This window comes from Agaricus bisporus, assembly GCF_000300575.1.
Source record: "Agaricus bisporus var. bisporus H97 unplaced genomic scaffold AGABI2scaffold_17, whole genome shotgun sequence".
Lineage (NCBI taxonomy): Eukaryota > Fungi > Basidiomycota > Agaricomycetes > Agaricales > Agaricaceae > Agaricus > Agaricus bisporus.
The window spans coordinates 12484-36403 of NW_006267352.1; the positions used below are offsets into that span (position 1 = coordinate 12484).

Genomic DNA, 23920 nt, shown 5'->3' on the forward strand with positions numbered 1-23920 from the left:
TCAGCGGTCGACAAGAGGGTAGCCCAGCTATTGTCTGACAAAAAGGGCAAATCCAAGGCCAAGGTAAGCGGAGATTCTCCTAATCACCGCGTCAACGTTTTACTAATGGTCGACTATTGGATTGCTCTAGAAACCGGGAAAGCCTGCTGGACAGCAAGCGAAAGCGGAGGCCTCCGGGTCGAAGCCGAAGCAACGCGGAAACGCAGCCGGGAAGGGACGAGTCGCGAGGAGAGCCAAGGGACGGCAAGGCGACGAATCTCAATCGAAGAATCAGAAGAAAGATTCAAAGGGGAAAGGCAAGGCGAATTAACGGTAAGTTCGCCTGCGTCATCGCTACGCAATGACGATTCGTCTTTCAGGTGGGATCATCCTCTCACTTATCCGGACTGGTTACTCACGGTTCCCTTACACGTCGCACAGCGTTATATTGTAGCTCGGACTCCTATTGTAGTTTTAGAGTCTTTGCGTTACCGGGCTACAATACATGAAATAGAATGTTCTCTGCCGCGTGAAATTGGACTCCATCTAAGTGTGGGATTTAAGTATATGCTCCCCACTAAGTTTAATACAGATTTAATCTGGAAAGCCTGGGACGATTTCGTCGATCGTCTCCGCTGGTCCTGTTTTTGGAAAGCCCAGGCACAAGATGGTGTAGAAGACGACTTCGATCCAGACTATTATGTCCGGCCTATCTCGCGTAAGCGATGCGGACCTTTAGATTGGGCATTCGAGCACGGCATCAAATGTGGTGGTAGGGCTATCGTTTCGATGGTCTCTCAGATACCTACTGATGTCCAGACCGGTGGGTCCTCTATTATTAGAACGCCTTCGCCCCCGGTCTCCGTGCTCAAGAGCTATTTGACGTCTCACGAGCTTGTCGTCTTAGCCACAGATAAAAACTTAGGTTGCGCTGTTGCCCCGCGTTCCTGGATCGTAGATAAAACTTACTCGCTCCTCAACTCTGAACTAGATTACGTTGAGCTTGACATACAAGATGTTCTTTCCATCTTACGTCAGAAGATTAGAGTAATGACTGAATTAAGTCAATGGGCGTCCGTTAAGGATGTCCAACCACAACTTCCCGACTATTTTATGAGTCAGCTGTCGGAAGACGAAAATGATCTCTTACGTCATATCCCAAGGTTCTATGTGATACCAAAAATACACAAGACGCCGACGGCTGCTAGGCCAATTATACCGTGCCACTCAGTAGTTCAAGGACCTGCAGGGAAGTTTGTATCAAAAATGTTAAGGCCGGTGATTGAATCGGCTCCGTACGTTATTCACGGAACAAAGGACCTTAGTCTAAAACTTAACAAATTATCGCTTCCGTACGTAAAGTTAGATAACGGAGTGCTGAAACGCTTATATATTGTTTCCGGTGACGTCGTCGCCTTCTATCCCAATGTGAATGTACCGCTCGCACATGATTGTGCCTTAGCCGCTCTCGCTCACTGGTTTAGTTTACAGGAAAACATTAGCGTAGACAAAGCGAGTGAATATTTACACTTGTTTAGGGAATGTCTATCAGCAGCGGACGATAATCTATTATGTCAGTTTGACGGGAAATATTTCAAACAGAAACGTGGCCTCGCCATGGGGGTAGCTAGTAGCCCCGATTTGGCAAACCTTTATGGGGTTTGGCACGAATTAAGATCTGAAGTATTACAATCTCCCGATGTAGCGTTCTATGGACGCTACATTGATGACGTCCTTGCGTTGGTCTATGCTACAAGCGAAGCCAACGCTATTAATCTACTTAGAGAGGGCGTTACGTTCACAGACTGTACATTAACGTGGTCGGCGTCTAACCAATTTATGCCGTTTCTGGATATGACACTTTACTTCGATAAAAGTAAGCGACTTCAATGGAAGCCGTACCGGAAACCGCTGAACCACTTTGAACGGATACCCTGGATCAGTTCTCACCCTTTGTATGTCAAAAAAGGCACATTCATCGGTGAACTGAGCCGGATGGCTACGCTTAGCTCGCAATTTGACGATTTTGCGGATGCGTGTAAAGAAGTTGCGGACATTTACATCGCACGTGGCTATCCTCCTATGTTAATCGCCTCTTGGTTAAAACAAAATTACCAAACACGGTGGGATACGAGATTAAGAGAGAACTCGCCGCCACGGGCTGACGTGCTTGTGCTAAAAAGCGAATATAACATATCCTGGGACTTTTTTAACGTTCGAAAACTAGAAGAACAGATGAAGAACGGGTGGTTGGAGGCGCTTCGCGTCTCGACCTTCGGCCGAGCCGATACGATCAAAGATCTACATCCGGCCGTGTCGAAAACCAAGTTTAGGAACGTCGTACTATCTAACCTCCGCCAAAACGGTGGTGCTCTGCCTCCGGGCTCGGAGTATCATCCTAGTATGGTAGGGGAAGGTGCGTATGGCCAATTCTATAGACTTGACAAACTCGGACTTCTCGATCGCCGATTCCTAGTGTCTAAAAAGAGGACTACGGAAATCATAGATCTTGCCGCCGCATGGCGCAAATCTGTCTTGATGCGTCACGACCGCCAAGTAGTGAAGGTCCTTCATCGTAAAGATGACGTCGACCGGGATCCATCCCATCAAACTACCTTGGACATGTGGCTAAACATTTGAATACATTCCTGTTATAGAGATCTAGGCCGTGTCTTTCCGCGGTTCTGGTTTGCCGGCTATTAGATTTCTTTAACGGGCTGATTGATAGGCTCTGCCGTCCTTTAGCGTTATTCTGTCCTACCTGGGTGAAGCCGGGTAAACCCTGGGTAAATCTACCCGGTGACGTGGGGACTTATGTCCTGTAATTCGTTATCGGTGCTAGTTCCGGGTGTTGGACAGTAACTCTTGTTTGGATGGATTTTCGTCTTTAGTGATGAACGCATCCAATCATACGCCTCTTATGCAACCGCGTGCAGCTGGGGACGGGGATTTTTCTTATGTTTAGTTACTTTGTAATTAAGTCGTCTAGTTTATTACCTTGCGAGTGCTCTAATCCGCTTAGACGGACATTGCAATACACTTTCGCGGTAAGCCTTAATATATCCGACACTGGATTAACAACATACTAACCACGTGTGTACCCCTAACCCCTAACCGCTAACGGACCTAACCGTGCTTCTCACGCTCTGGGTTCTCAGGTTGGGAAGGGGTGTTTTTCCCACAGGTCACGTGTCGGCGCCAACTCGCTATATTAAGGTGCGCGCTTATCTATGTCATATGATAAGATAACTATCTTTAGAATTCACGCGTTCTGTCTTCCCTGGGAAGACAGCGCACCTCGTGCCGGAGCCAGGTGAGTTCTATCTATTCCGGTCCTTCATCCACTCTTTATATTGGTAGTTATTTATGTATTGTACCTCGTTCTTTGGAAGCGAGGCGAGTAGTCTGATCGGCTTGTCAGATGCTCGATGTCCGAGGTCTTGGCCCTTATGACGTATGGCACCTGACGAGTCTTTAAAGACGAAAGGGCAGGCTCGGAGGTCCCCCCTCCCAGCCCTTGTGCCCCGTCGTCGAAACTACTCGCTTCGCTCGTAGTTTCTCCTCCGCCCCTAACGGACCTAACCGTGTTTCTCACGCTCTGGGTTCTCAGGTTGGGAAGGGGTGTTTTTCCCACAGGTCACGTGTCGGCGCCAACTCGCTATATTAAGGTGCGCGCTTATCTATGTCATATGATAAGATAACTACTTTTAGAATTCACGCGTTCTGTCTTCCCTGGGAAGACAGCGCACCTCGTGCCGGAGCCAGGTGAGTTCTATCTATTCCGGTCCTTCATCCACTCTTTATATTGGTAGTTATTTCTGTATTGTACCTCGTTCTTTGGAAGCGAGGCGAGTAGTCTGATCGGCTTGTCAGATGCTCGATGTCCGAGGTCTTGGCCCTTATGACGTATGGCACCTGACGAGTCTTTAAAGACGAAAGGGCAGGCTCGGAGGTCCCCCCTCCCAGCCCTTGTGCCCCGTCGTCGAAACTACTCGCTTCGCTCGTAGTTTCTCCTCCGCCCCTAACCCCCGGTAATCTACTCACACAAACCAATACGTCCCGAAGTAGTTACCTAACATCGCATCACATGGACATAGCACAAAGAATCCTGCTATCGCCCAGTGTCGCGGTCCCCAGTATCCCCATCTCTGTATTACCCACGCCTTCTGTTCCTCCCTGTCCCACATTGCTAAGCATACTCTCCCACACCGTCTGCACCGATGATCTGATAGGTTCCAACCTGCCGGCCTGACCTCTCTTCCTATAGCCGCCGCCGCCCTTCTCCATTGTACTTGCTCCGCATGGTTCGGAGGTAAGAAAGATAAGATTAGATCGATAAGTTCAATAGGTAAGTCTGTAGCTTGCGCCATTTTAGCAGTATGCCGATAGTTTAGCCTCCGTCGAACTGTAGCAGCAGAGGGAAATTATTATGTAATAAAATATGTGACAGATGTGACAGCGTGATGCCGTGACATTCTGGCAAGGTTCTAACACTGTGCTGCACAATTCCGACATGTGAAAGGACGCATCCCTATTTGTCCCGTTACCCGAAGTTGTCACGGTGTGATGGGTGTGATGAGTGCATAACTGACATCACGCGGCATCTTCAAGGAGAGAAAAGGGGTACCGTAATCTTGCAGATCCGAACCCTGCTGTGGTCGCCGCATCCAGCTTGTGCGATCTCACCATAAAAGCACACCCTCACAACGGCAGAGTATGTTACATTGCATGTATCTTGGCCAAAACGTCCTTCTCCGCGGTCCCTCTTGATATGTTGATCTTTGACTTCAACGAGAAGACGTGGTCCTATGTCGCCTGTTGCCCGGTTTGCTCCTTTCGAGCTTGGCGGCACCGATAAGGTTGTAGAATTCTTGAATGTCAACGTCGCTGAAGAGCTTACTAAGCCAGTATACTGCGTCAGATAAGATAAGATAAGCGACAGAGTTTCCGAATAAGGAACGCCAGGCTTTGCTGGACGCGGCGATGATGGAGGAGCAACAGCACAAGACAGACCAGATCGCGTACCATTTTTACACCAAACTCTTCTCGCTCGTTCTCGACGCTCGTCTCACGCACGACCACCCCACCCCGAAGCTCGACAAATAGGTCCGTGCATTCTTTTGTGTGCGGAATACTGACTCACACGTGCACAGTTCAACCTCGAGTCGCCCGACTTGGACCTGTTCACCAAGGATGCCCGCGAGCTCTACCGCCAGATCACCCGCCACCCGCCCCCGTCGTTCGACCTCGAAGTCGTTCTTTCCATCCCCGAGCTCGCCCCGAACCAGGCTCTGGTCTACCTCCCCCCGTCCCCCGACTCCGCCCCTCAGCCACGTGTGCAAGGAGACCCGGCCCCGCGCTCTGTTCTCCTCGAGGTCTGGTCAGTCTCCCTCGCAGGCTCAGAGAATACCTCCGTTACCCCTCCACCCATATACAAGCATGGAATGGCCCTATTTCGCAGTATCTATACCTTGTTACGCACCTTGCCAGCCTGATTTCTCCACAAACGCATTCGCCGCCGCTCCGGTCGTGCTGCCGCCATGTCCATCTCGCTTCGACTTCGACCCCACACTGACGCTAACAGCACACTCGTATTTCATCAACAAATCTCACCCATCTCAACTCTGTCCCAGAGCTTCCCTCCTGTACAGTTGCCCCCTGGCACTCTCAGAGGAAAGACGTGGAATGTTGGAATCCTGATAGCGAATGAAGTGGAGGCGAAGCAAAGCTGACATATGAGGGCGATGCGCTATGTTTCATTTCAAACTAAGGTGCCGATGAGTAAGTGACTCTTATAATACATCGTCCTTGTGAATCACACTCTCACTAGCGCTCGCCCGTTGAACATGGAAATTTATATTCATTCCTCCACGATTCACCATCCCTCATGAACACCATGTCGAAATCTGCCTACCTCGCTATCCTCGAATCTTCTCCGAATCGACTTGGGGCAGTACTGGCTGCAAATACACCATCAACTACGGCACGTAACCTGCTCAATTCAATGACCCCATATCCGTGACGCGTGTTCGTCAGTTTGTCAGCGCGAATATTACCTTCCGACACACGATCGTAGAGTTGAAGTCCAGTACCTGTCCCTCCCACTCAATCGGAGTTTGTATGTTTAAACTGGTTTGCGTAGTTTGAAGGAGAACGGATAAGGCTGCCCTATCTCTCAGGCCGCTCAATCGGTTTCCTTACTTAGTCGCCCGGTCTCTGACGGCAGGTTTCATCTAGGAACCCCCAGCCCTCGGTCGAAGAACGGGCCGTTCGCATAGTGGCAACGTGACCGTAAATTTTACACGGAAAGCCATCAAACCGCATAGGCCAAACTTTCACTGCAGATACTGCGGTATTCCACATCTGTAGGAGAAAGAATTGATGAAGTGCTTCACAGTCTTGGGTTCGTCCATAGCTGAATAGCACTGACCGACTGAGGGCTGAGGCATTCTGTGAGGGCAGAAATTCATTGTATGACAACGAGATAATCTTTTTTGCTTATAACTCCTACTACGAAATAGTCGGGGGATACAGATCTAAGCACGGTTCGTTATGTCTTGTCAGAACACTTGTTCAGGGCCTAAGATCATACATCACTTCTTCAAATTGTTCTAAGTATCCAGTTATTTGGACCAGCGATTATGCCAATACCTTGATCTGCTTATATATAATGATTAGAATGATGAGCATCACCATAATCACCAGATGACTAGCCTCTATCACCGACGTCCCCAGGCTGCGCCTGGGAAGCACTAGATATCACCACCACCATCTACTACGACGGTATCACGACCTATGTTATGTCTAGGTTTGACGATTTACCGCTTGATATTATCCGTGAAATCATTGGACATCAAGTTCTAGTAAGTGCTGGAACAGCCCCTTCTATTGAAATTATGACTCACCGAATTTTTGTAGACAAAAGCAGACCTTTGCAATCTTCGCCGAGCCTCGAAAAACTTTGGTGGTCTCGTCAACCCTCTGTTGTTCGCTACTCTAAGCCTTGATTCCAAGGATATCACCAGAGACACACCCGAGTTCCCGAAGTGTCAAGAGATCATTACTGCGCTTGCCGATAGTTCCACAACCGTGTTTGCGCACACTCGACAGCTCAAATTCGACGCATCCAGGATTTACAGTACAAAGGAAACAGAAATAGAGGGGATTTCTCGTGTTCAAAGACTAGTCGTTGAACGAATATTTGACGCCATTTCCTCCTTGCAAAGTCTTCAATTCATGAAGTGAGAAGTTAAGTATCTTTCGATACACCAACAAACTTTGACCTCAGTTTCTAGCTTCTATGTGTCAGTCAATTATCCCGAGCGACTGACTACTAATATTATAAGTGCTTTGGGAACACTCACATCCTTCGAAGGCTTCAACAATCTCACTATAAACGAAAATCCACCGTCGTCGTCGTTCTCGCTCCAGTCCCTGTCCAATCTGACCGTTTTTCGAATGTCCTGGGTGGGCAGAGCTGACGTTATCGTATCCGATATTGCTTCGTTGCTGGCCCGATGTCCTCAATTATCCGAGCTCTATCTCGCCAACAACTCGTCATCGCTACAGGAGTTGTTTGCAAAAGTTGTGGAAACGGAAGGGACGTGGAAGCTAAAAGAACTTCAACTGCATGGTGTAGATGTCAGCCCTGACGCTATGAGGGCTCAAGCGCGACTTTTCAAGCATCTGACTTGCCTTGAAATCAGAAACAACTCCAGTCTTACTGCAGCCACCGATTTCGGGACCATTTGTGAAATTCTCCAACAAGAACAAGGCGTATTGTTGAAAAGCGTATCGACCGACTATCCAGAGGATCCATTGCTTCTTTCGTATCTTTGTTCACACTCTGGATTGACGAAGCTTTGTTTTGATTCGGGGAAAAAGTTGCAGCCACCGGATGCTGCTGATAGCGGCATTTATATGGAGATCCTAGAAAGACACTTAGAAACGTTGGAGCACCTTCAGCTGCATGCGGGACCCTCATGGAATAATCTGATAACGGAGATGGGACTCTTGAAGTGCCAACGACTGCGCACGTTGAGAGTCGATATGACCTTGTCTTGGGAACAGCTGCTCACACAGAAAAAAGCGATTTTGGTGGGTATTTCTCTCTCTCTGCTGAATATCCGTACCGACTGAGTGATGTAGGAGTTTTGGTTAGATATCGGTTTGAAGCTTCCGAATTTGGTGCATTTGGAACTTGTTCCGGAAATACGGGGGCGCCCATTTTCAGCCCTGGGGCTTTACTCAAGAATTCAAGTGTTGAAGGAGGTGATTGGGAGGTATCGGGAAAAGGGAATGAAATTCCTTGTGAACGGTTTATAAGTCACTTTCTTTTTCGCGTAATGTATACAGCTCAATTGAAGAATATTGTACGGCGAGTGGCGGTAACCCCCGATTTTAGCAGCGATAGTCATGGGAATTAAATCAATAACAGAAGGCAAGAACACCAAGACGCCTGCGAAGAGCTCAAAACCAATGTCTTTGTCGCTGACATTTTCTCTCTTGACGTCGGATACTAAGTCGAGTTGTGATTCTCTGCCAATGCTATCACTGCCCATGACCATTCTAGACTGAAATCATTCGTTTCCTTGTGGTGCCCGTATCGGTTGAGCCGCTTCCAAAAGGGCAGACCATGAATTCAGCCAAGATTTCGTCGCACCTCTGAAGAGCCAGCTCTCTGGCTTCGTAATTCAAGTGTCCAAAGGGACCGCGGAGGTGGTTGAGGTGAGGAGGGAGACGACGCGGTTGATGATGGATTATTTCGCGGGCGATGTGGTGAACCCTATCTGCATCTTTTTGATCATGGTGTGACGGATGATGTCACTCTGTTGGTTGCACTGCGGTGCCTGAGAAGCGTCAACGCAGCCAGCGACGACCACGTCAACCAAGATGGAGCAGCCGCCCACCCAATTGTTCGAGTTGTACGAGGCAGATTTCAAAGTTCTTCTGTCGAATATCAAGGACAAGTTGGACGGCAATGGCAAAGACTTGCCCGGAGGTATGTTCACCCCAGCCACTGTCACGGTGCCGAGTCTCATATCTACCCACCACAAGAACAGAAGAAAGCTGCTTTGAGGAAGGTTGAGATCGCGCTGGATGAAGCAGATGATATCGTGCGTACATTTCCCTTTCCTCGTCCTCAAGCTAGTTCATATTTGTGCAGATATCCCAGCTCGAAATCGAGATTCAAGGCATACCTGCCTCAATCCGTAGCCAATATACCACAAGACTCCGACAGGCAAAGACAGAATTAACCCGATATAGGAAAGCCTCGAAGGAGTCACATACCCAGCTTGCTCGTTTTGACCTCTTGGGTGGTTCAAAAACTCGCGCCGGCCTTCCTACTTCTGACGATCCATACGGTGAAGGGAGTGACAGAACAAGGCTGCTCGCAGGAACAAACACGCTCGACGACGGGACTCGACGACTGACGGACTCGACAAGAATAGCGTTAGAGACAGAGACGCAGGGTGCGGACATACTACGAGGCCTTCGTGGCCAGAGAGAGCAAATTGAAAATGCTCGCGATACGGTAAGCCACTCGGGTTAATTGCATGTTGCCACTGAGACTCATTCACAAAAACAGCTGCATGGTGCGGACATAAGTATTGATAGGTCATCGTCAAGGATTCAAACAATGATTCGACAGTAAGGGGCACTACTCCTATTGACGTATCAACTTTTTTTCTGATGACCTCGGAAATAGGGCGAACAAGCAACGGTATATATATATACTAATCGGGTTGTTTTTTGCTGTGCTTGTAGGGCTGATTCTGTATTTTAAACTTTCGCGGTGAACAGCGGTGCTGTATGATACCATCTTTCCTTTCCTTTAACTTCTGGCTATCGACTGGCTTCCACATTCTATGTATTCTTCAACCGAAGTTGTCGAACCTTTCGACTCGAATTGTCACCTAGTTTCATCTTTACTATATAGACCTCGCATTCTTGCTATTCAACGACTGGTCTTCGGCACTTATGGTGGAGGCACACTCATCTTTTCTCTGCTCTACGAATCTATCGTCTTCCGTCAGGGCAATGTGTAACATTTACTTGCCTTGTTGTACCATTTCACAAGCGCTCACTCATACCCAGATGGTTTTCTTACTTCACCCATCTGTCCCTCGCAGGTCTCGCCGGCCATCTGACTGTGTCCGCGTACCACGGTTTTCGCTATAAGCCTTCTCCATCTTCAGTCTACTCCTATCCTTTGCAATGGTGGCATGGGATCCTTAAAACTTCTCACATCTGTAACATCAGCGCTGTCACGACATTTCGTACGTTACCCCCAAAAATTCTGACTTTCATGACGATTGTTTATTCTCTCGGCAGCTCTCCTCGTTACCATCACTTATTGGACTCTCATCGCTTCTTCTGATACATTTTCGTCGACATATAACAGTCAGTGTCATCTACTCCTCGTAGTATCTAACGTTTGACTAATACTCTGTCGTGACTAGCATGGGCCGCCATTTCTAAGCATATCCTAAACACAGTCCTAGCATTGAGTGAAATTACGACAACTAATATTCCACCACTTCCATGGAAGACCCTTCCCGTTTGTTTAATCATCCTTGGTGCTTACTTGGGCCTGGCGTATGTCACACACGCCACTGAAGATGTATATGGTGAATCCCGTTCATTTCTACTACACTTCTTCTGCGACTGAATTCGATATATTTCAAGTGTATAACTTCCTTGATCCCGAGATTCAGCATTGGAAACTTGCGATATACATAACTGGCATCGCCGCCGGCGAGGTTATCATCTTTGTCCTCGTACGCTATGCTATCGTCCTCCGTACTCAGGTATTAGGACGATCGTCAACTTCATCGTATGACCAAGGTGATCAACATTGGTTCAAAAATGGAGGAGTTCAAAGTGGTGGGTGGGAGGCCGTACCAATGATCGACGCAGGGTTCGCAAAAAACGCTCGGGTTCAGCAACGGTAATGGTATCCTCGCCAATGTGTAGCATTCCCATGTATACTTGGCGTCGCCTCATGATTAATTACGGTGTGGTCGTATTAACCGTTTGGTGAAGGATATGACGGGAAGAACTACATCTATGTCAAGCGATATGGGCCCCTTGACCAAGGTCGTCATCGACTACGCGAAGTTCGACTACTTGTCAATCTCTACAACGATCAACCACCTCAATGCCAAGTCGCCAAGCTTCCCGATCCACGAAACTAAGCAGTAACGAATTTCAAACTCCCCTAAATTTCTCTTCGAGACTGTGAACTTGGAAATTGATTTTTGTGGCTATACCATTTTCGCCTTCAAATTTCGATCGCCCCTCCAAACTATTGCCGAAGTTGGGACTTTGGTCAAATAGCGCCCCTGGCACTGTAGTTTATCCTAGGTTATCAGAGGTTATCTGGCCCCACCGCGACTCATCAGGCGTCAGGGGCTGGTAGTAACTGTGTCATATCAAATTACGATCAGGGAGATTTCGAAGGCATTGCATTTCTGAAGGTGCGCCAAGCATTACAGGATTCTGTTTGTTCTTTCGTCGATTCTTTCGCTTTCGATTTCTGTTGCAAAAGAGATTATCAACCGCACTACATATATCTCACTGCCATACTAGTGTCAACTGTTGCTACGTATGCACAAGCCTGGAGCTTGAGGTCCCGCCGAACCTCTATTGATTGATCCCGGCTTGATCTCGACCTTATACTGCTGAGAAGGAAGAAAGAAGGTTTGAACACAGCCTTTCAACTTTCAACTTTCCCAGTCATACTTAGTCGTAAGCCGACTTGGCTATCGAATCTTTTCAGGCGTTCCCTCATAAGTGGTTTGATAGTAACGGGTTACACTTCGAATTGACGATGTCATCGCATCTTACTAACGTCTTGGGTCTTGGCCCGTTAGCATCTATAAATATGTACGACGGGAAAGAACCGACTACACCAAGTTATCAACCCACATGGGTCAAACGTTTGCAAGACGCAACTTGTCAAGTATCAGATCCCCTGGCAGCTATGTGGACTTCATGAAGTTACTCCCCTGATGCCCGCAACACTTGAATGTCCGCTTTTATCCCGTTTGACAAGTTCAAAGGGCATCATTTGGTTTCGTTATGATACCGCCGATCAGCTTGTCCTCGTCTTACCATGAAAGGTTAGCTTCCATAACCCTGTACTTGACTGACAGGCGATTCTAGCGTGTGCTTATTCAATACGCTCCCAGCCTAGTATGTATAAAGTTGTTCGGGTTTTCGACTGCATCCAACAACGAAATTTTCCAGCGTCTAAACACAGTCCCTCCTTCAAGTCTTTAGCTACATACTCACATTCTTTTGAAACTCGTTCTTTTGGTGAGCAAAAACAGTTTGACCTCAATCTATCCTGGCTAAAGAAGTTTACGACAGATATACAGACATGAAGTTCTTTTGCGCGATCCTAGCCTTCTTCGGCGCAGCAGTGACGTTCGCCACTGCGGCGCCCATCCCGAGCCACAACCCCACTTTTGACGGGAAAGAGATATACGTGGCCAATGCTGAGCTCCAACCCATAAGAAGATTTTCTCCCATTTCGCGTCGACCTGTCCCTGCTCGTTACCACTCGCTCGCAGAACGACGAATGAAGCGTGAAGCTGAGAAGAAAAAAAATTCTCAAAGAACCAAGTCTAAAAAGGAAGACCCTGAAGAAACGGGAGATGACGATCCAGATTCTGGCGATGTCGATGAATCAGGTGAAACTTGTGACCCCGGCACCGGGGATGACAAAGACGACGTTGATTGCGTCAGTTCGGCGGAAATAGACGCTATGGACGATGATGAGGAGGAGGCGAAGGATGTAGAGAGGCCGAAGAAGAAACCAAAGGGCCACAAGGGAGGCAAGAAAAAGACGCCAAAGGGAGACGAAAGTGACAGTGGTGGCAGTGCCAGTGATACCGGTTCTGATGATGATCCTGAAACAGATAACGCCTCTGAAAATGCAAGTGGCACCGACGATGACTGAATTAATGAGTCTCAGAAGACACCTAGCTACCATCGAGTGTCCCTGTGTTCGCGTTTCTTCTGTTGGAGGTTTGTTGACGACTAAGTGGGCATTCAAACAGGATAACAATTACACTAGTATCGTATCGCATATCATCACTATTTCGAACATTCTATGGCTACATTTTATGGTGATTGATAATTTGATAGTTAGTGAAAGAAGTTGATACCGCCGAATGGAGAATAAGTAATGGCCAGAGTGTGCTGAAAGTCAATTGAACGTGAACCGTTCAACCACTAAAGGTAAATAAAAAGTTAGCCCGCAATATCTGTATCTAACGGGCTTAATCAAGGGCCCGTAAACGATCAGAATCATTCAAAAACTTAAAGCACACACCTTTATAGGTTGAGTGGTCAGCGAATTGGGAAACAGTGTGGTGACTGAGGGAGGTACAGAAGAAAGAATTATATCAGGAAAGGGTAATACGGAAGGGGAATGAGAAGACCTTTGCGAGTCGGGGGAGCAAACGCAAGCGTATTTGGGTGTAACAAGGAGTGAGGCGGGCGCATGGAGTGAAGGCAGTCAAGCAGAACATGTTTTATGTGCCATGATTCTACGGAAGATAAGTAAAATGGATCATTGTTGAAAGGGTTGTTTATGAGAACGAAGGCTTGTATTTAACGTGCTATAACGGAAAGGGTATGGATATGAAGGTGGTGGATGAATGCGTATAGATTTACTAATGTGTGTGGTATGTGCGGATGAACGCGGTGTGTGGAGATGAAATAGACAAAAAAAAATTATGCATAGATTTCTTGAATATGTTTCCGGAAAGCAAAGTCATTAAGTTTGCTAAATTTGAAATTTCGGCGCCACGCGTTTTTTCGGCAATTTGATTTCAGATTCATGTGCAGCTTGACTTCGAAGTACACATCAGTGACATCACCAAAGTCTTTCGCACGAGCCGCCTAATCTGAGTTGGGAATAGCATCCAAATGCATCATCGCACTCTTGGAATTTGTGCATTGACCTTTCTCCTTCTGAACTTCCCCCGCGGCAGCTTTTCCGGACAGCGGGACCCGGTAAGCATTCATAAATCTATCAGCAAAACTGCAAAGGAGGGATACCGACACCGTGTGATGCCTTGTGATGGAGCGTGATCCAGTGCCATCACACCCAATTACCAGATAAGGGTAACGCGTAACCCACGGTGAGTCAGGTGCTTGTCTGAACCTGTACCATTATTCCCAGTACTTATCCGCACTTCCCGTACTCGGCCTCTTCGGCGAAAAGGGCACTTTTTTATCTTCTAGTATCCTTTCGTACTATCAGTGATCAGAGGTGATCAGAGGTTCGGTCAGTCACAAGTGACAAACCCCTACATTCAGACTCGCCATTGGTCAACGCGACGCGCTAGCAGTAATACCATCAGCTACGTTCGTACTCCGACGGTGACAAGCGTGACACCTTCCAAATTCAAGACTCAGTCTCCTTGGGCGTGTTCACTCGAAAAAACCGGATATATAGCAAATATGAACTTTGAAAGCCGCGTCGTGTAATGTGAAGTGCGGTTGAGAGGAGAAATTTTCAGCAAATGCGGGTGACCGAACCTCTGATCACTGATAGTATCTGGTCTGAGTTTTTAGGGATATTCCAGGGGCCTATTTGACCTCCGATTGATACGATCTGCACTTCACCAAGGTTTCAGATATTCGTGCAGTTCACCCCTGATGCGATAATTATATATACACGAATTTGAAACCCTTCAGGATGTTCCCATTTTTCCGTGTACATATGTCTGAACTTACACCGATTCCAGGTTTTGAAAAACTGTGCGTTTCTCAGTCCGTCCATTCGAACTAACCCTAATGTATTTCAACTTTCTCCAGCACAGGGCCACCGGTATGTACTCTTTCCGTTGTTACCAAGGTACCCCATATATAGCTGATAATTTGTTAGTATGTAGGCATTACAGCCGCCATATTTTTGTTTGGACTGTTGACCCTGCAGTTCTGTAAGTAACGGAGAGGATTTGATTTTGCTTATTACTCAAAACGTCTTTGCAGACAATTACATTCTCAAATACCGACATGACTACCTCATCCTAAAAATCGCTGGTATGCACAACAATTCGCTTTCTTCCTGTATTGGCATTATATCTGACCGCTTGAACAAGTCTACGTGACCTTTATTCTCGAACTAGTCTCGACTGGCATGACTGTCGCAGATGGTTATCATTGGTTTGTTCGTGGTTTCGGAAAACCCGATGTGTTGGCCGGATTCTTCTTGGCCAACATCGACACGCCAATAATGGGCTCTCTTGTGGCTGTCATATCACAGGTGGCGTACTGCTGGCGAATCTATCGATTGAGCGGTATGAAGGTCTTGCCGATATTTATTGCGGCTGTGGGCACTTCCCGTACTATCTGAGTTATTGGTTCGCTTAACTTGCATTTCGCATGTAGGTAGTAGTCGGTTCAGAGTTTTCTTACTTCGCTGCAGGCATATTCGTGAGGTCTCCCAGTCGCCAATGTCAGCTCCAATCTCATCCAACGCATCTTTTAGAATCAAACCCTTCTGGACATTACAAACTGGGAAACGACATCCACACGATTGGTCATTGTTCGTCCTTATTTTTTTTGATTGCTCTTTCACGCTAGAGTTGCTTCATCGTATCAGGTTTGGGCCATTGGAAATGTTGTCTCTGATAATCTTATAGCTATTCTGATGGTATACTTCGTAAGCTACAACTCGTGGTCAACTGCATCAAGATTTTAACCGCACTCAACAGCTTCTCAATAATGCCTCTTTGCGCAATGCATCATGGCTTGGTCGAACTGTGAGGTTGATACTCGAATCAAATATGCTGAGTGGTAAGCACCTCCGACCAACGATGAAAGTGGGCTGGCACTCACGAATTATCTCAAGCCGTCGTATCTGTCCTTCTCGGAGTCTTCGCCTTTGTTGATTCGTTAAAACCGCCGGTGAGTCATACTGGTGTCTTCAGGGCGTAGGTCTCATATTTCGTAGAAAACGAGCATGTTTTTAGCTCCGTAAGTATCTTTGAGTTAGATTTAGATTCTGACTGACACATTATCACAGCGGTTATGTACTCTCAAAAATGTGCGCCAGATACTGATATGATTCGCCGAATGATTTGAAAACATTGCAAATAGGTACAGCAATTGCATGCTTATCATGCTTAACAACCGTATATACGCCGGAGACATTGGGGAGGAATCAGCCGATTTTGGAGTTGGTGGACATGCTATCCCGCTTCGGCCAAGATACGTACAGGCTTTCGACAAGGTCGTCGTTAACAAAGAGATGGCAGTGCACGTTGATAATATTTCCGAAGTGCCATCCGCAGCATCCTCACTGCATGCCGAGCACGATATCAGATTCTCAGAGGTCTGATCGAGGTTGAGAGCTAGCTTGCCGATTTCAAGTCATGCCCTACTTATAATTTATAAGATTTTAGCGTCCGGTGCGACCCCAGAGAGGGATTTTCCTGATTCGATGTACCCACTCTCGTTTAATATCATGCCGATCGTTCACGTCCTGTAAAAATCGTGTTTGTGATTCGGGCTCGACCTGGAGTTGTAAATTCATCTTGTGACCGGCTGAGTCTTAGCAATACCAGGCCCCCTGATAATTGAGGTCAATCATCCACTTCTGTCCTACAGTTGAAGGGTGCCAGTAAGTGGTCGGGTCAAGGTGCGCTTCATAATTCAACCTGCCAGATATGAATCATATACGGTTCTTAATGTCGAGAGTGAGAATGATGTCCTAATAAGTCGAAGTCATTTTGCTCGCCTCGGAAGAAATCCGCTATCAACCGTCAAAATAGTCAAAACTATCGTGACAACGATGTCCTCTGCACCCAGACGAACGGCGAATTCGCGAACCTCTCTCACTTTTGTTGATTGAATTTTAGCCTCCTCAAACACCATCCCGGAACTCCAATATGGTTTTGGTGGCGAATATATCTCGGAGACTGCCAAATGAGATCAACGGTTTTGAATAACACTTAGGTCAGCTCTTGAAGGTGCATATAAATACTAGTGAAAATGGTGACGGGTAGAAGAGCCACCAAGTGCTATAAGACGAAAGCTATTATTCCTATAAGAAACAAAAATACATAAGTATAAGGCCTCAAGTTGAAGGAGAACGTAAAGTCAATTTCGACAGCTACTTGATCGGCCGAACCGAATCATACATGCGTGCCTACTTCCCCAGGATTATAGATATATATATTACTCAGGGTCGAGCCCGGGGTTGAGAATTATACAAGAGGAGAGTACCATGGTATTCCGTAGTAGTGGTATTCCGAGAACGTTGTCCATGACAGCGAAAATTATAAATATACGGTGAAACCCAAAAACAAATATGAAAACAAAAGAGCAGTGGGGAATCGAATTACTCAAGGACGGGGTAGTGATATAGTAGTGGTGATCGGGAGGTGACGAGGATTTTGAGCTTGGACTTGGCGTTTGACTTGAGCTTCCATTTTGAGTCGCGTTTTGCGAATATCGTCGTCCTTCATCTTGACAGAATGAACGAGGGACAAGAATCCATCTGGGGTAGAAGGAAGCCACCCAGCAGGGGGGTGGGAAAGATATTGAAGGACATCATCAGCGGAAGTCGCCCCTAAAATTTGACGTTGACAGCATATCATCACAGCAAAACCTACTCGGAGGAGGAAGGGGACGCCTAACGTTACTATTAATAAGCTGTCCCGAAGGTTGGAGAGGAGAACATGCCTTCATATAAAAACAAATCCCAAACACGATTCACATACTCAGGCGGGAGCGCGCGGACGAAAAGAGTAGAAAACCTGGACGAAATTAGTGAGATTAGGAGGACAACAAATCAGTACATACCAAGGAGCACAGACATCCATGGGTTCAATCCCAAGTTCACTGTATAGCTTCTTCGCCAGCTGAGCATCGTTATTTTCAACCACACGATTGAACAGTGTTGCGTCAACCTCCATTTGACTAGAATTACTCGAAAAATACGGCCGAATATGGGTATTCATAACAGAAATAAAAATCCAGAAGGCATCTTCCTCGGGGGCGTGTAGCAATAGCTGTCCAGCAATTAGCGTTAAACCTGGTACAAAGGTCAGATACTTATAGTTGGGTTAATATTTACACACTCACCCATCGTATATTGTACGTCCGGTACCATAGTAAGGTATGCCTGCAACAAAGCCAAGACCGGTCCTCTTTTCCCCTGCAAATGAGGCTGATCCTGAAAACAAGCTCTAATATCCTCCTCGATCATGTTCGCAACCGGAATCCTGTCTCTATTCCCCAACTGATAATAAACTCCAGGAACTACTTTTGCTTTTCCATCGGTCAAGTTCGACCAGATGAGATAGCGAACCGACGAAGGCACGCCCTCATGTATCAATTTCTTGACCTTCTTGCTTTTGCGCCATTGAGAGGGAGGAAGTGAGCCAATAAAAGACATCCATTTTGTTTCTCGTTGGCGATGAGCGTCCATGTTAGATTCAGCGTCCGCAGTTGCTCGAGTAATGATGGGGGGTGCGGACGACGAAACTGATGGACGAGGCCAACTGAAGGATTCTGCCGTTGCTGGTGATTTGGCCCCACCGACTGAACTCGTAGGACTTCCGGGGTGTTGAAGAGGTTCTCCGTCTTGTACAGACATCTCAGCGATCGTCTCGCGACTAACCGAATCCTCACTCGTTCTCGCATTTTGGAATGGGAGCGTCGGTCGTATGAGTTCGAAATCAAGATCTTCCACTTGAACAGTCCCACTGACTTCATGCTCCGAACGAGGTGATGGTATAGGCATCTCTTCGGGTTTGTTCCAGTTGCGACGAAGATTCGGTAATGAAAGTTTGGCACGAAGAGACAATTGTCGATGTATGGGGGGTATTGGGGAGGTCGGATTGTCGTTCTGAGGGGTAGTTGGCTCAAATTCGGCCTGATCGCCGGATTGAACGTGGTCGCGTGAGGCAGGAGGCTCTTGAGATGAAGGCTTCGAGTTTGAAGAAGAGGACTCCGGGTCGTTGTTCAAAGACAGAGAAGACCCTGATAATGTAGATTCATCGAGAGTAACACTCGAAGTAGCTTGACGAAGTGGGCGTGGAATTTGCAAGGTTTGAATGGAAGGTGTGGAGGGAGAGGGCGGGGGGTTTGCGTTCGACGAAGCACCGTAAAATTGAGATAGGGGACTAGAGGGAGATTTGGGGCCGGAATTGGCGAACCCAAGCTTTTGAGGAGAGGAATTAAGAGGCGACGGACGAAGAGGGGAATTAAGAGGCGGGGACTTGTTAATTGTCGCTAGTTCCTGAGAAGAAGAGATGGTAGAGCTACGTCTTACAGAAGGCATGAGACTCCGTGGAAGGTCGGGGATAGTCCGAGCTGGAGGAGATCCCCTACCACGAACGTTATTATCAGATAAGCATGAAGTACGAATGCTCAAGTACTCACCTGACAAGTGTTGTTTCTGCTGATGTTAACTGAAGGTCAAGGGACGAGAAACTCCTGCTACGCGGTCGCATCCCTGAAGTTTTAGATAAGAAGCCTTCCCGTGGTACAGCACCACCTGCGCTACCTGTAGCATTGCCATTGGGTGTTCTTGTACCCTCATCGCCGCTGGTAGATTTCCTTTCTGGTCGAAGAATTGGAGAACCGGAGGCCGATCTTGAGATAACCACAGCTGGTGGCTGTTGAACGCCAGATGTGAACGAAGGGCTATGAGAGGCAAAAGACTGTTGAAGAGGAGACTGCGGATGAGGAGATGGCTGCCGAAGAAGAGGTTGCGGAAGAGGCAATTGCTGCTGTAGAAAATGGGATGCATCTGGAGGCTGATAAGGAAACGGCTCGATAGAGAACGTAATAGGGACAGGAGTGATTGACATTGACAGATCAATATCCGTCCTTCCATAAATAGTTGGTCCTTTTGACATCAGTCGAGGGCGCAAAGCAGGAGGAACGGGACTATGAAGTGCCATATGCATGACTTCGAAGATACTCGGTTTTGGTGGTGCATCTGGAACGACCGGAGGATGGCGAAGAGAGGGTTCCTGAGATGCAATGAACATGGGCCCCGGGCTAATGAGAGTCGGGGCCTTGGGTGCATTGGGGTGAGGATTGAACAAAGACCGCCTTTGACCAGTTCCTGGTACTACCACCCCACCGCCTTCTCGTAGATCAGCCAGTGTTGGGCGGGGTGATCTTAAATGATTCGCCATAGCCTGCATTGTGAGCGTAGAGGGCATCGACTGAAAAGATAAGGATTCCGATAATTGGACTGCAGAGGGACCACCACGAATGAAGGTCTGGGAATAGACATCTGGGGTGGGTGGGTCTGCTGAACCTCCATGTACGCTGGGCGGCTGTAAAAGTGAACGGGATGGTGCTTGAGGCTCTGGATATCCTTTCGCAGTTGCTCGCAAAGATTCGGGTAAAACAATTGTATCCTTTGACGCGTCGAGAAAGGTATCAGGAGAGTCTTCGTTGTCGGACGTAGTTTCCAGTATGACTTCCGACGGGATTTCCTCCTCATCATCGACCACAATATTCCTCAAGTTTTCCTCCCCTTTGATCTCACTGTCGCTCTCCAACTTATCTTCCGCTTGACGGTCCATCTCAGCTTTTTCCCTTATTACCGACCCCATTCCCGAGGCCAAGCTCGTTAGCGCAGTCGGCATCAAAAGTGGAGTAGCGGGAGAGACAGTGGGAGCGGAGGCAAAACTCGACCCTGTAGGCGACGAGATAATAGACGACCAGGATGTGCGTAGGAGTGGGGAATGGGTTTCTGATAGTTCGAGTGATGGCGGGCGAAGTACTTTGGAATCATGTTTCGGTGGAATGCTGGATAGAGGGGAGGTGGCTTCTGAAGTCGGAGATTCTTGTTCCATAATAGAAAGGTGGCTATAAACCGATGCCTCGGACTCTACCGAAAGGCGAAAATCGGCGGGAGTACGAACACGCGAAGCTTCGGATGATCGGCGAAGGGATTCTCTCGTAGCCTGATCAAGGAGATCGGGTTGAATGTTAACATTTGTCGGTGGTTGAGGAAAGAGGAGTTCCTGTCGTGACCGACGCGATTCTGACTCTGAAGACTTTCGTGACCCAGCGCTCCTACGAGTGTCTGTACTCTTTCTCGATTCTGCGCTCTTTCGCGCATTCTCTTTCCATGACTTGGTCGACAGTTCACTCATGAGAGCAGAGTCAATGCTTGGCCTAGAGTCCGGGATGGGCGGCGGCTGCTCATACACATGCCCGTCCCAAGCGTCACGGGCTAGCCCTTTGATGGATGCACGGGAGCTGGCAGATGACATCCTCGCTCTACTAGCCATAGATGCTCTTGAGTACCGATAATTGTCATAGATATCTCCATCCCACGAACTTGATGATTGTACCGAAGGGTGTTGTGATGATACAGAGGAACGGTGATGGGGAGAAGGATAAGACGATAGCGATTTCGATGAATTCGGGGATTGGGGTGAGGGTAATCCAGATGGGAACACAATAACAGACTGTTGAACAGTCTGAGAACATGCATCACCCTGTTCGGTGCTATTGCGAATGATGAGATCAGATGTCGCCTCCGTTGCCTGTCTATAATGAGGTTCATCATACAAAAATCCATCAGCCGTATCTTCATCATCATTTTGGGTGCTCGCGTGTTCAACAGAATCATCATCAGAATCCGTTCCATCCGCGAGCGACTGCAAAAAAGATAGACCAATACCAACCTCTCCGTCTGAATTATCGCCTCCGGATGAAGTAGAAGAAGGTTCATCGTAGGTAGAAAACGAATAGTCAGAGACCGTTTTTGGTTCGAGGGTTTGGGCACGCAGGAGCTGCTCCTGGGCCGCGGCAAATGTGGAATTGAACGTGGACGGCGAATGTGACTTCTTTTTGACTATGTTCAGAGGAGAGACAACAGCCGGGGAAACGGGAGGAGAAGTTGAGAGAACGATACGGGGTGACAGGGATGGAGGGGGTATAACTTTTTTGGGAGAGGATAAATCGGTCGATGTGGGGCCTATTGATCGGGATGGGGATTGCGTAGTGGTGTGCTGAGGGGTAACAACGATGGGAACTGGAGGAGTGGAAGATGCAGATATCGTGAGGGGTGGAGGGTTGGATGTTTCGTCGTCGGCCGACAGAACAGGCGGCAGCACAATGCCAGGGACAGATTGGAGAGGAGAGTCCTGCTCCTTTTTCGAGAGAGAGTTGGAGCGGGACAGGGAAGACGTGGGAGTCTGGACGCCCGCATTAGGACTGGGCGACTTGGCAGCCGCGACTGACGACCGTTTGGTCATTACAGGGCGTTTGAGCTTCCCATGGAAATGGACGTCTTGTCCTCTGAAGCGTCCGATGACGCCCTCGCAGGATCCCTATACAACAGCTAAGACTGCGAAGCAAAAGAACGTGCAATTCACGACAACTTACCAGATAGCAGTCTTCAACATTTGCAATACGCATGAGAACAACAATCTCGTCGCCCTAAGCAAGAAGAGCATATAAGATCAATTCTATGAAGGACGACAGAAAAACTTGCCTCGAAGAACATAAGGTCGTCTGCGCCCTGTGCGACACAGTCGTAGGTTGCGGTGCATTTTCCAATGCCGCCCTTTGCTGCGAAACGGGTCCAGCGGGCGAGCTGGGCGGCGTCCATGGTCGTAAGAGGACACCAGTCTAGACACAGCTTAATACATGCAAACAGATCCACACGGATCAAATTCACACCGGCGCATAATGACTTTAGACGCGATGTCGGACTTAAATCGGATTCGAAATTTCAAATCCATCTCGACTGTGGTTGTGTTGAAGGAATGTGCTTCATCGCTCAATCCGAGCGCTACGAGGGAGATCAGAAAAGAGCATTTGTCACTAGTCGGAGAAGTGATAAAAGAGAAAAAATAAGTCTGTTGGCCTTAGAATGATGATATTGGATAAATCTATGGTTGGAGAAGAAGACCCTGTAACCGGTAACCTGTAGCAAAGGACGCTTCGATTAAGTCATAGATCATGTTTCCCTTCAACCGACCATCACTGGCATCAGAGAAGCTCCACCATGACACACTAGAATCACAATATTTCGTGCTCGTACCATTGGTATATATAATATTCATGACTCTGGTATGACTGGCAATGCCATTGTTCCGGGCTTTCAAGGCCAATGAGCGGTTAACTCTATTGCACCGACTGAATAGCGTATGCCACCGAGTTAAAAGACCTAGGACCTGCAGGTGTCCCCAAAATTTCTATTCGATTAACACATTCCGATAAAACGCAGAGTCCGATCTTCAGCGCTCCGGTTCTGGACACACTCACATGACAAGGGTCCGAACGTTTATCAGAGAGCCAGTGATCACGCATATCAAAGATACCGTCTATTCTGCTATAATACAATATCATTACGTCGTCTTTCATTATATGCCTCACAGAAATCATTGACCCCCTTATCGAACTACAAGGCGATGTCGAAAGTCTTATACGATCTTGCATGACAAGCTGATGAACTCTACAGCGGCTCCGCTGCCGAGATATACAGAACTGCACGAAAAAGTTCAATTAAAGCTCAAACACATTGAAAAACACCTTACCATTATTCCCTCTGATAAACGCATCTCCGTATTTATTCGTGACAACGCCATTTACATGCTCCTCTGTTTGCTCGAGCGCTATGTTCATGTAACCATCAAGGCAGGACAAAATACCTAAGAAACAAATGATTGATTGGTTTTCGATCGATATGAAATCTAACACGCACCTCGATAGTCAACCCCGGATAATAACCGCACTATTACTTTTTTTCCAACAACGTTTTTAAGAAAGTCTGTAGGAGAGCCAGTTTGGTTGGGAGGCGGTGGAGGGGGAGATTGTTCCGTCGGCTGAGGAGGAAAATCGTCCATGGTCAAGGGGAGTGTTTGGCTCTGTGTGGTCCTATGGGTGCCCCTGATGGATATATTCAGAATACTGGCCAGACTCCTACCCAGTC

General features: G+C 47.6%; 7 protein-coding genes across 7 annotated transcripts; 5 read left to right on the forward strand and 2 right to left on the reverse strand.

Moving 5' to 3' along the window:
- Nucleotides 1-4787: 4787 nt before the first annotated feature.
- On the forward strand, nucleotides 4788-5474 carry AGABI2DRAFT_146937 (hypothetical protein; the record flags this gene model as incomplete). The annotated part of the gene is made up of 2 exons (XM_006457311.1): nucleotides 4788-4886; nucleotides 5133-5474. The coding sequence occupies 2 exons, from the start codon at nucleotides 4788-4790 to the stop codon at nucleotides 5472-5474; spliced, it is 441 nt and encodes a 146-aa protein (XP_006457374.1).
- Nucleotides 5475-5866: 392 nt separating this feature from the next.
- On the forward strand, nucleotides 5867-8118 carry AGABI2DRAFT_123245 (hypothetical protein; the record flags this gene model as incomplete). The annotated part of the gene is made up of 4 exons (XM_006457312.1): nucleotides 5867-5966; nucleotides 6715-6842; nucleotides 6898-7220; nucleotides 7275-8118. The coding sequence occupies 4 exons, from the start codon at nucleotides 5867-5869 to the stop codon at nucleotides 8116-8118; spliced, it is 1395 nt and encodes a 464-aa protein (XP_006457375.1).
- A 699-nt stretch (nucleotides 8119-8817) lies between these two features.
- On the forward strand, nucleotides 8818-9958 carry AGABI2DRAFT_196110 (hypothetical protein). The gene is made up of 5 exons (XM_006457313.1): nucleotides 8818-8980; nucleotides 9037-9095; nucleotides 9146-9514; nucleotides 9569-9630; nucleotides 9689-9958. The coding sequence occupies exons 1-5, from the start codon at nucleotides 8872-8874 to the stop codon at nucleotides 9777-9779; spliced, it is 690 nt and encodes a 229-aa protein (XP_006457376.1). The 5' UTR covers nucleotides 8818-8871; the 3' UTR covers nucleotides 9780-9958.
- A 2260-nt stretch (nucleotides 9959-12218) lies between these two features.
- Nucleotides 12219-13159, forward strand: AGABI2DRAFT_196111 (hypothetical protein). Its single transcript, XM_006457314.1, has 2 exons — nucleotides 12219-12300; nucleotides 12355-13159. Exon 2 carries the CDS (start codon nucleotides 12365-12367, stop codon nucleotides 12944-12946), a length of 582 nt encoding a protein of 193 aa, XP_006457377.1. The 5' UTR covers nucleotides 12219-12300; nucleotides 12355-12364; the 3' UTR covers nucleotides 12947-13159.
- A 1634-nt stretch (nucleotides 13160-14793) lies between these two features.
- AGABI2DRAFT_181610 (hypothetical protein) lies at nucleotides 14794-16933 on the forward strand (the record flags this gene model as incomplete). The annotated part of the gene is made up of 14 exons (XM_006457315.1): nucleotides 14794-14827; nucleotides 14892-14939; nucleotides 14992-15042; nucleotides 15102-15331; nucleotides 15391-15435; nucleotides 15491-15547; nucleotides 15605-15664; nucleotides 15717-15798; nucleotides 15854-15909; nucleotides 15956-15978; nucleotides 16028-16048; nucleotides 16102-16336; nucleotides 16612-16624; nucleotides 16863-16933. 14 exons carry the CDS (start codon nucleotides 14794-14796, stop codon nucleotides 16931-16933), a joined length of 1026 nt encoding a protein of 341 aa, XP_006457378.1.
- A 415-nt stretch (nucleotides 16934-17348) lies between these two features.
- On the reverse strand, nucleotides 17349-22594 carry AGABI2DRAFT_123249 (hypothetical protein; the record flags this gene model as incomplete). Its single annotated transcript, XM_006457316.1, has 8 exons — nucleotides 17349-17575; nucleotides 17619-17638; nucleotides 17727-17762; nucleotides 17809-18040; nucleotides 18091-19337; nucleotides 19393-22313; nucleotides 22369-22422; nucleotides 22463-22594. 8 exons carry the CDS (start codon nucleotides 22592-22594, stop codon nucleotides 17349-17351), a joined length of 4869 nt encoding a protein of 1622 aa, XP_006457379.1.
- Nucleotides 22595-23289: 695 nt separating this feature from the next.
- On the reverse strand, nucleotides 23290-23872 carry AGABI2DRAFT_212748 (hypothetical protein). Its single transcript, XM_006457317.1, has 3 exons — nucleotides 23693-23872; nucleotides 23526-23639; nucleotides 23290-23475 (listed from the first exon to the last, which is right to left on the reverse strand). The coding sequence occupies exons 1-3, from the start codon at nucleotides 23832-23834 to the stop codon at nucleotides 23444-23446; spliced, it is 288 nt and encodes a 95-aa protein (XP_006457380.1). The 5' UTR covers nucleotides 23835-23872; the 3' UTR covers nucleotides 23290-23443.
- Between the last annotated feature and the right edge of the window lie 48 nt (nucleotides 23873-23920).

Excerpts from the sequence above, each read along its gene's own strand:
- AGABI2DRAFT_196110 (XM_006457313.1), top strand. The coding sequence starts at position 8,872 with ATGGAGCAGCCGCCCACCCAATTGTTCGAGTTGTACGAGGCAGATTTC. Across the intron at positions 8,981-9,036 it reads TGGCAAAGACTTGCCCGGAG|AACAGAAGAAAGCTGCTTTG; the intron begins GTATGTTCACCC and ends ACCCACCACAAG. Across the intron at positions 9,096-9,145 it reads TGGATGAAGCAGATGATATC|ATATCCCAGCTCGAAATCGA; the intron begins GTGCGTACATTT and ends ATATTTGTGCAG.
- AGABI2DRAFT_196111 (XM_006457314.1), top strand. The coding sequence starts at position 12,365 with ATGAAGTTCTTTTGCGCGATCCTAGCCTTCTTCGGCGCAGCAGTGACG.
- AGABI2DRAFT_212748 (XM_006457317.1), bottom strand. The coding sequence starts at position 23,834 with ATGGACGATTTTCCTCCTCAGCCGACGGAACAATCTCCCCCTCCACCG. Across the intron at positions 23,640-23,692 it reads ATCCGGGGTTGACTATCGAG|GTATTTTGTCCTGCCTTGAT; the intron begins GTGCGTGTTAGA and ends TTTGTTTCTTAG. Across the intron at positions 23,476-23,525 it reads GTTTATCAGAGGGAATAATG|TTCTGTATATCTCGGCAGCG; the intron begins GTAAGGTGTTTT and ends TTTTTCGTGCAG.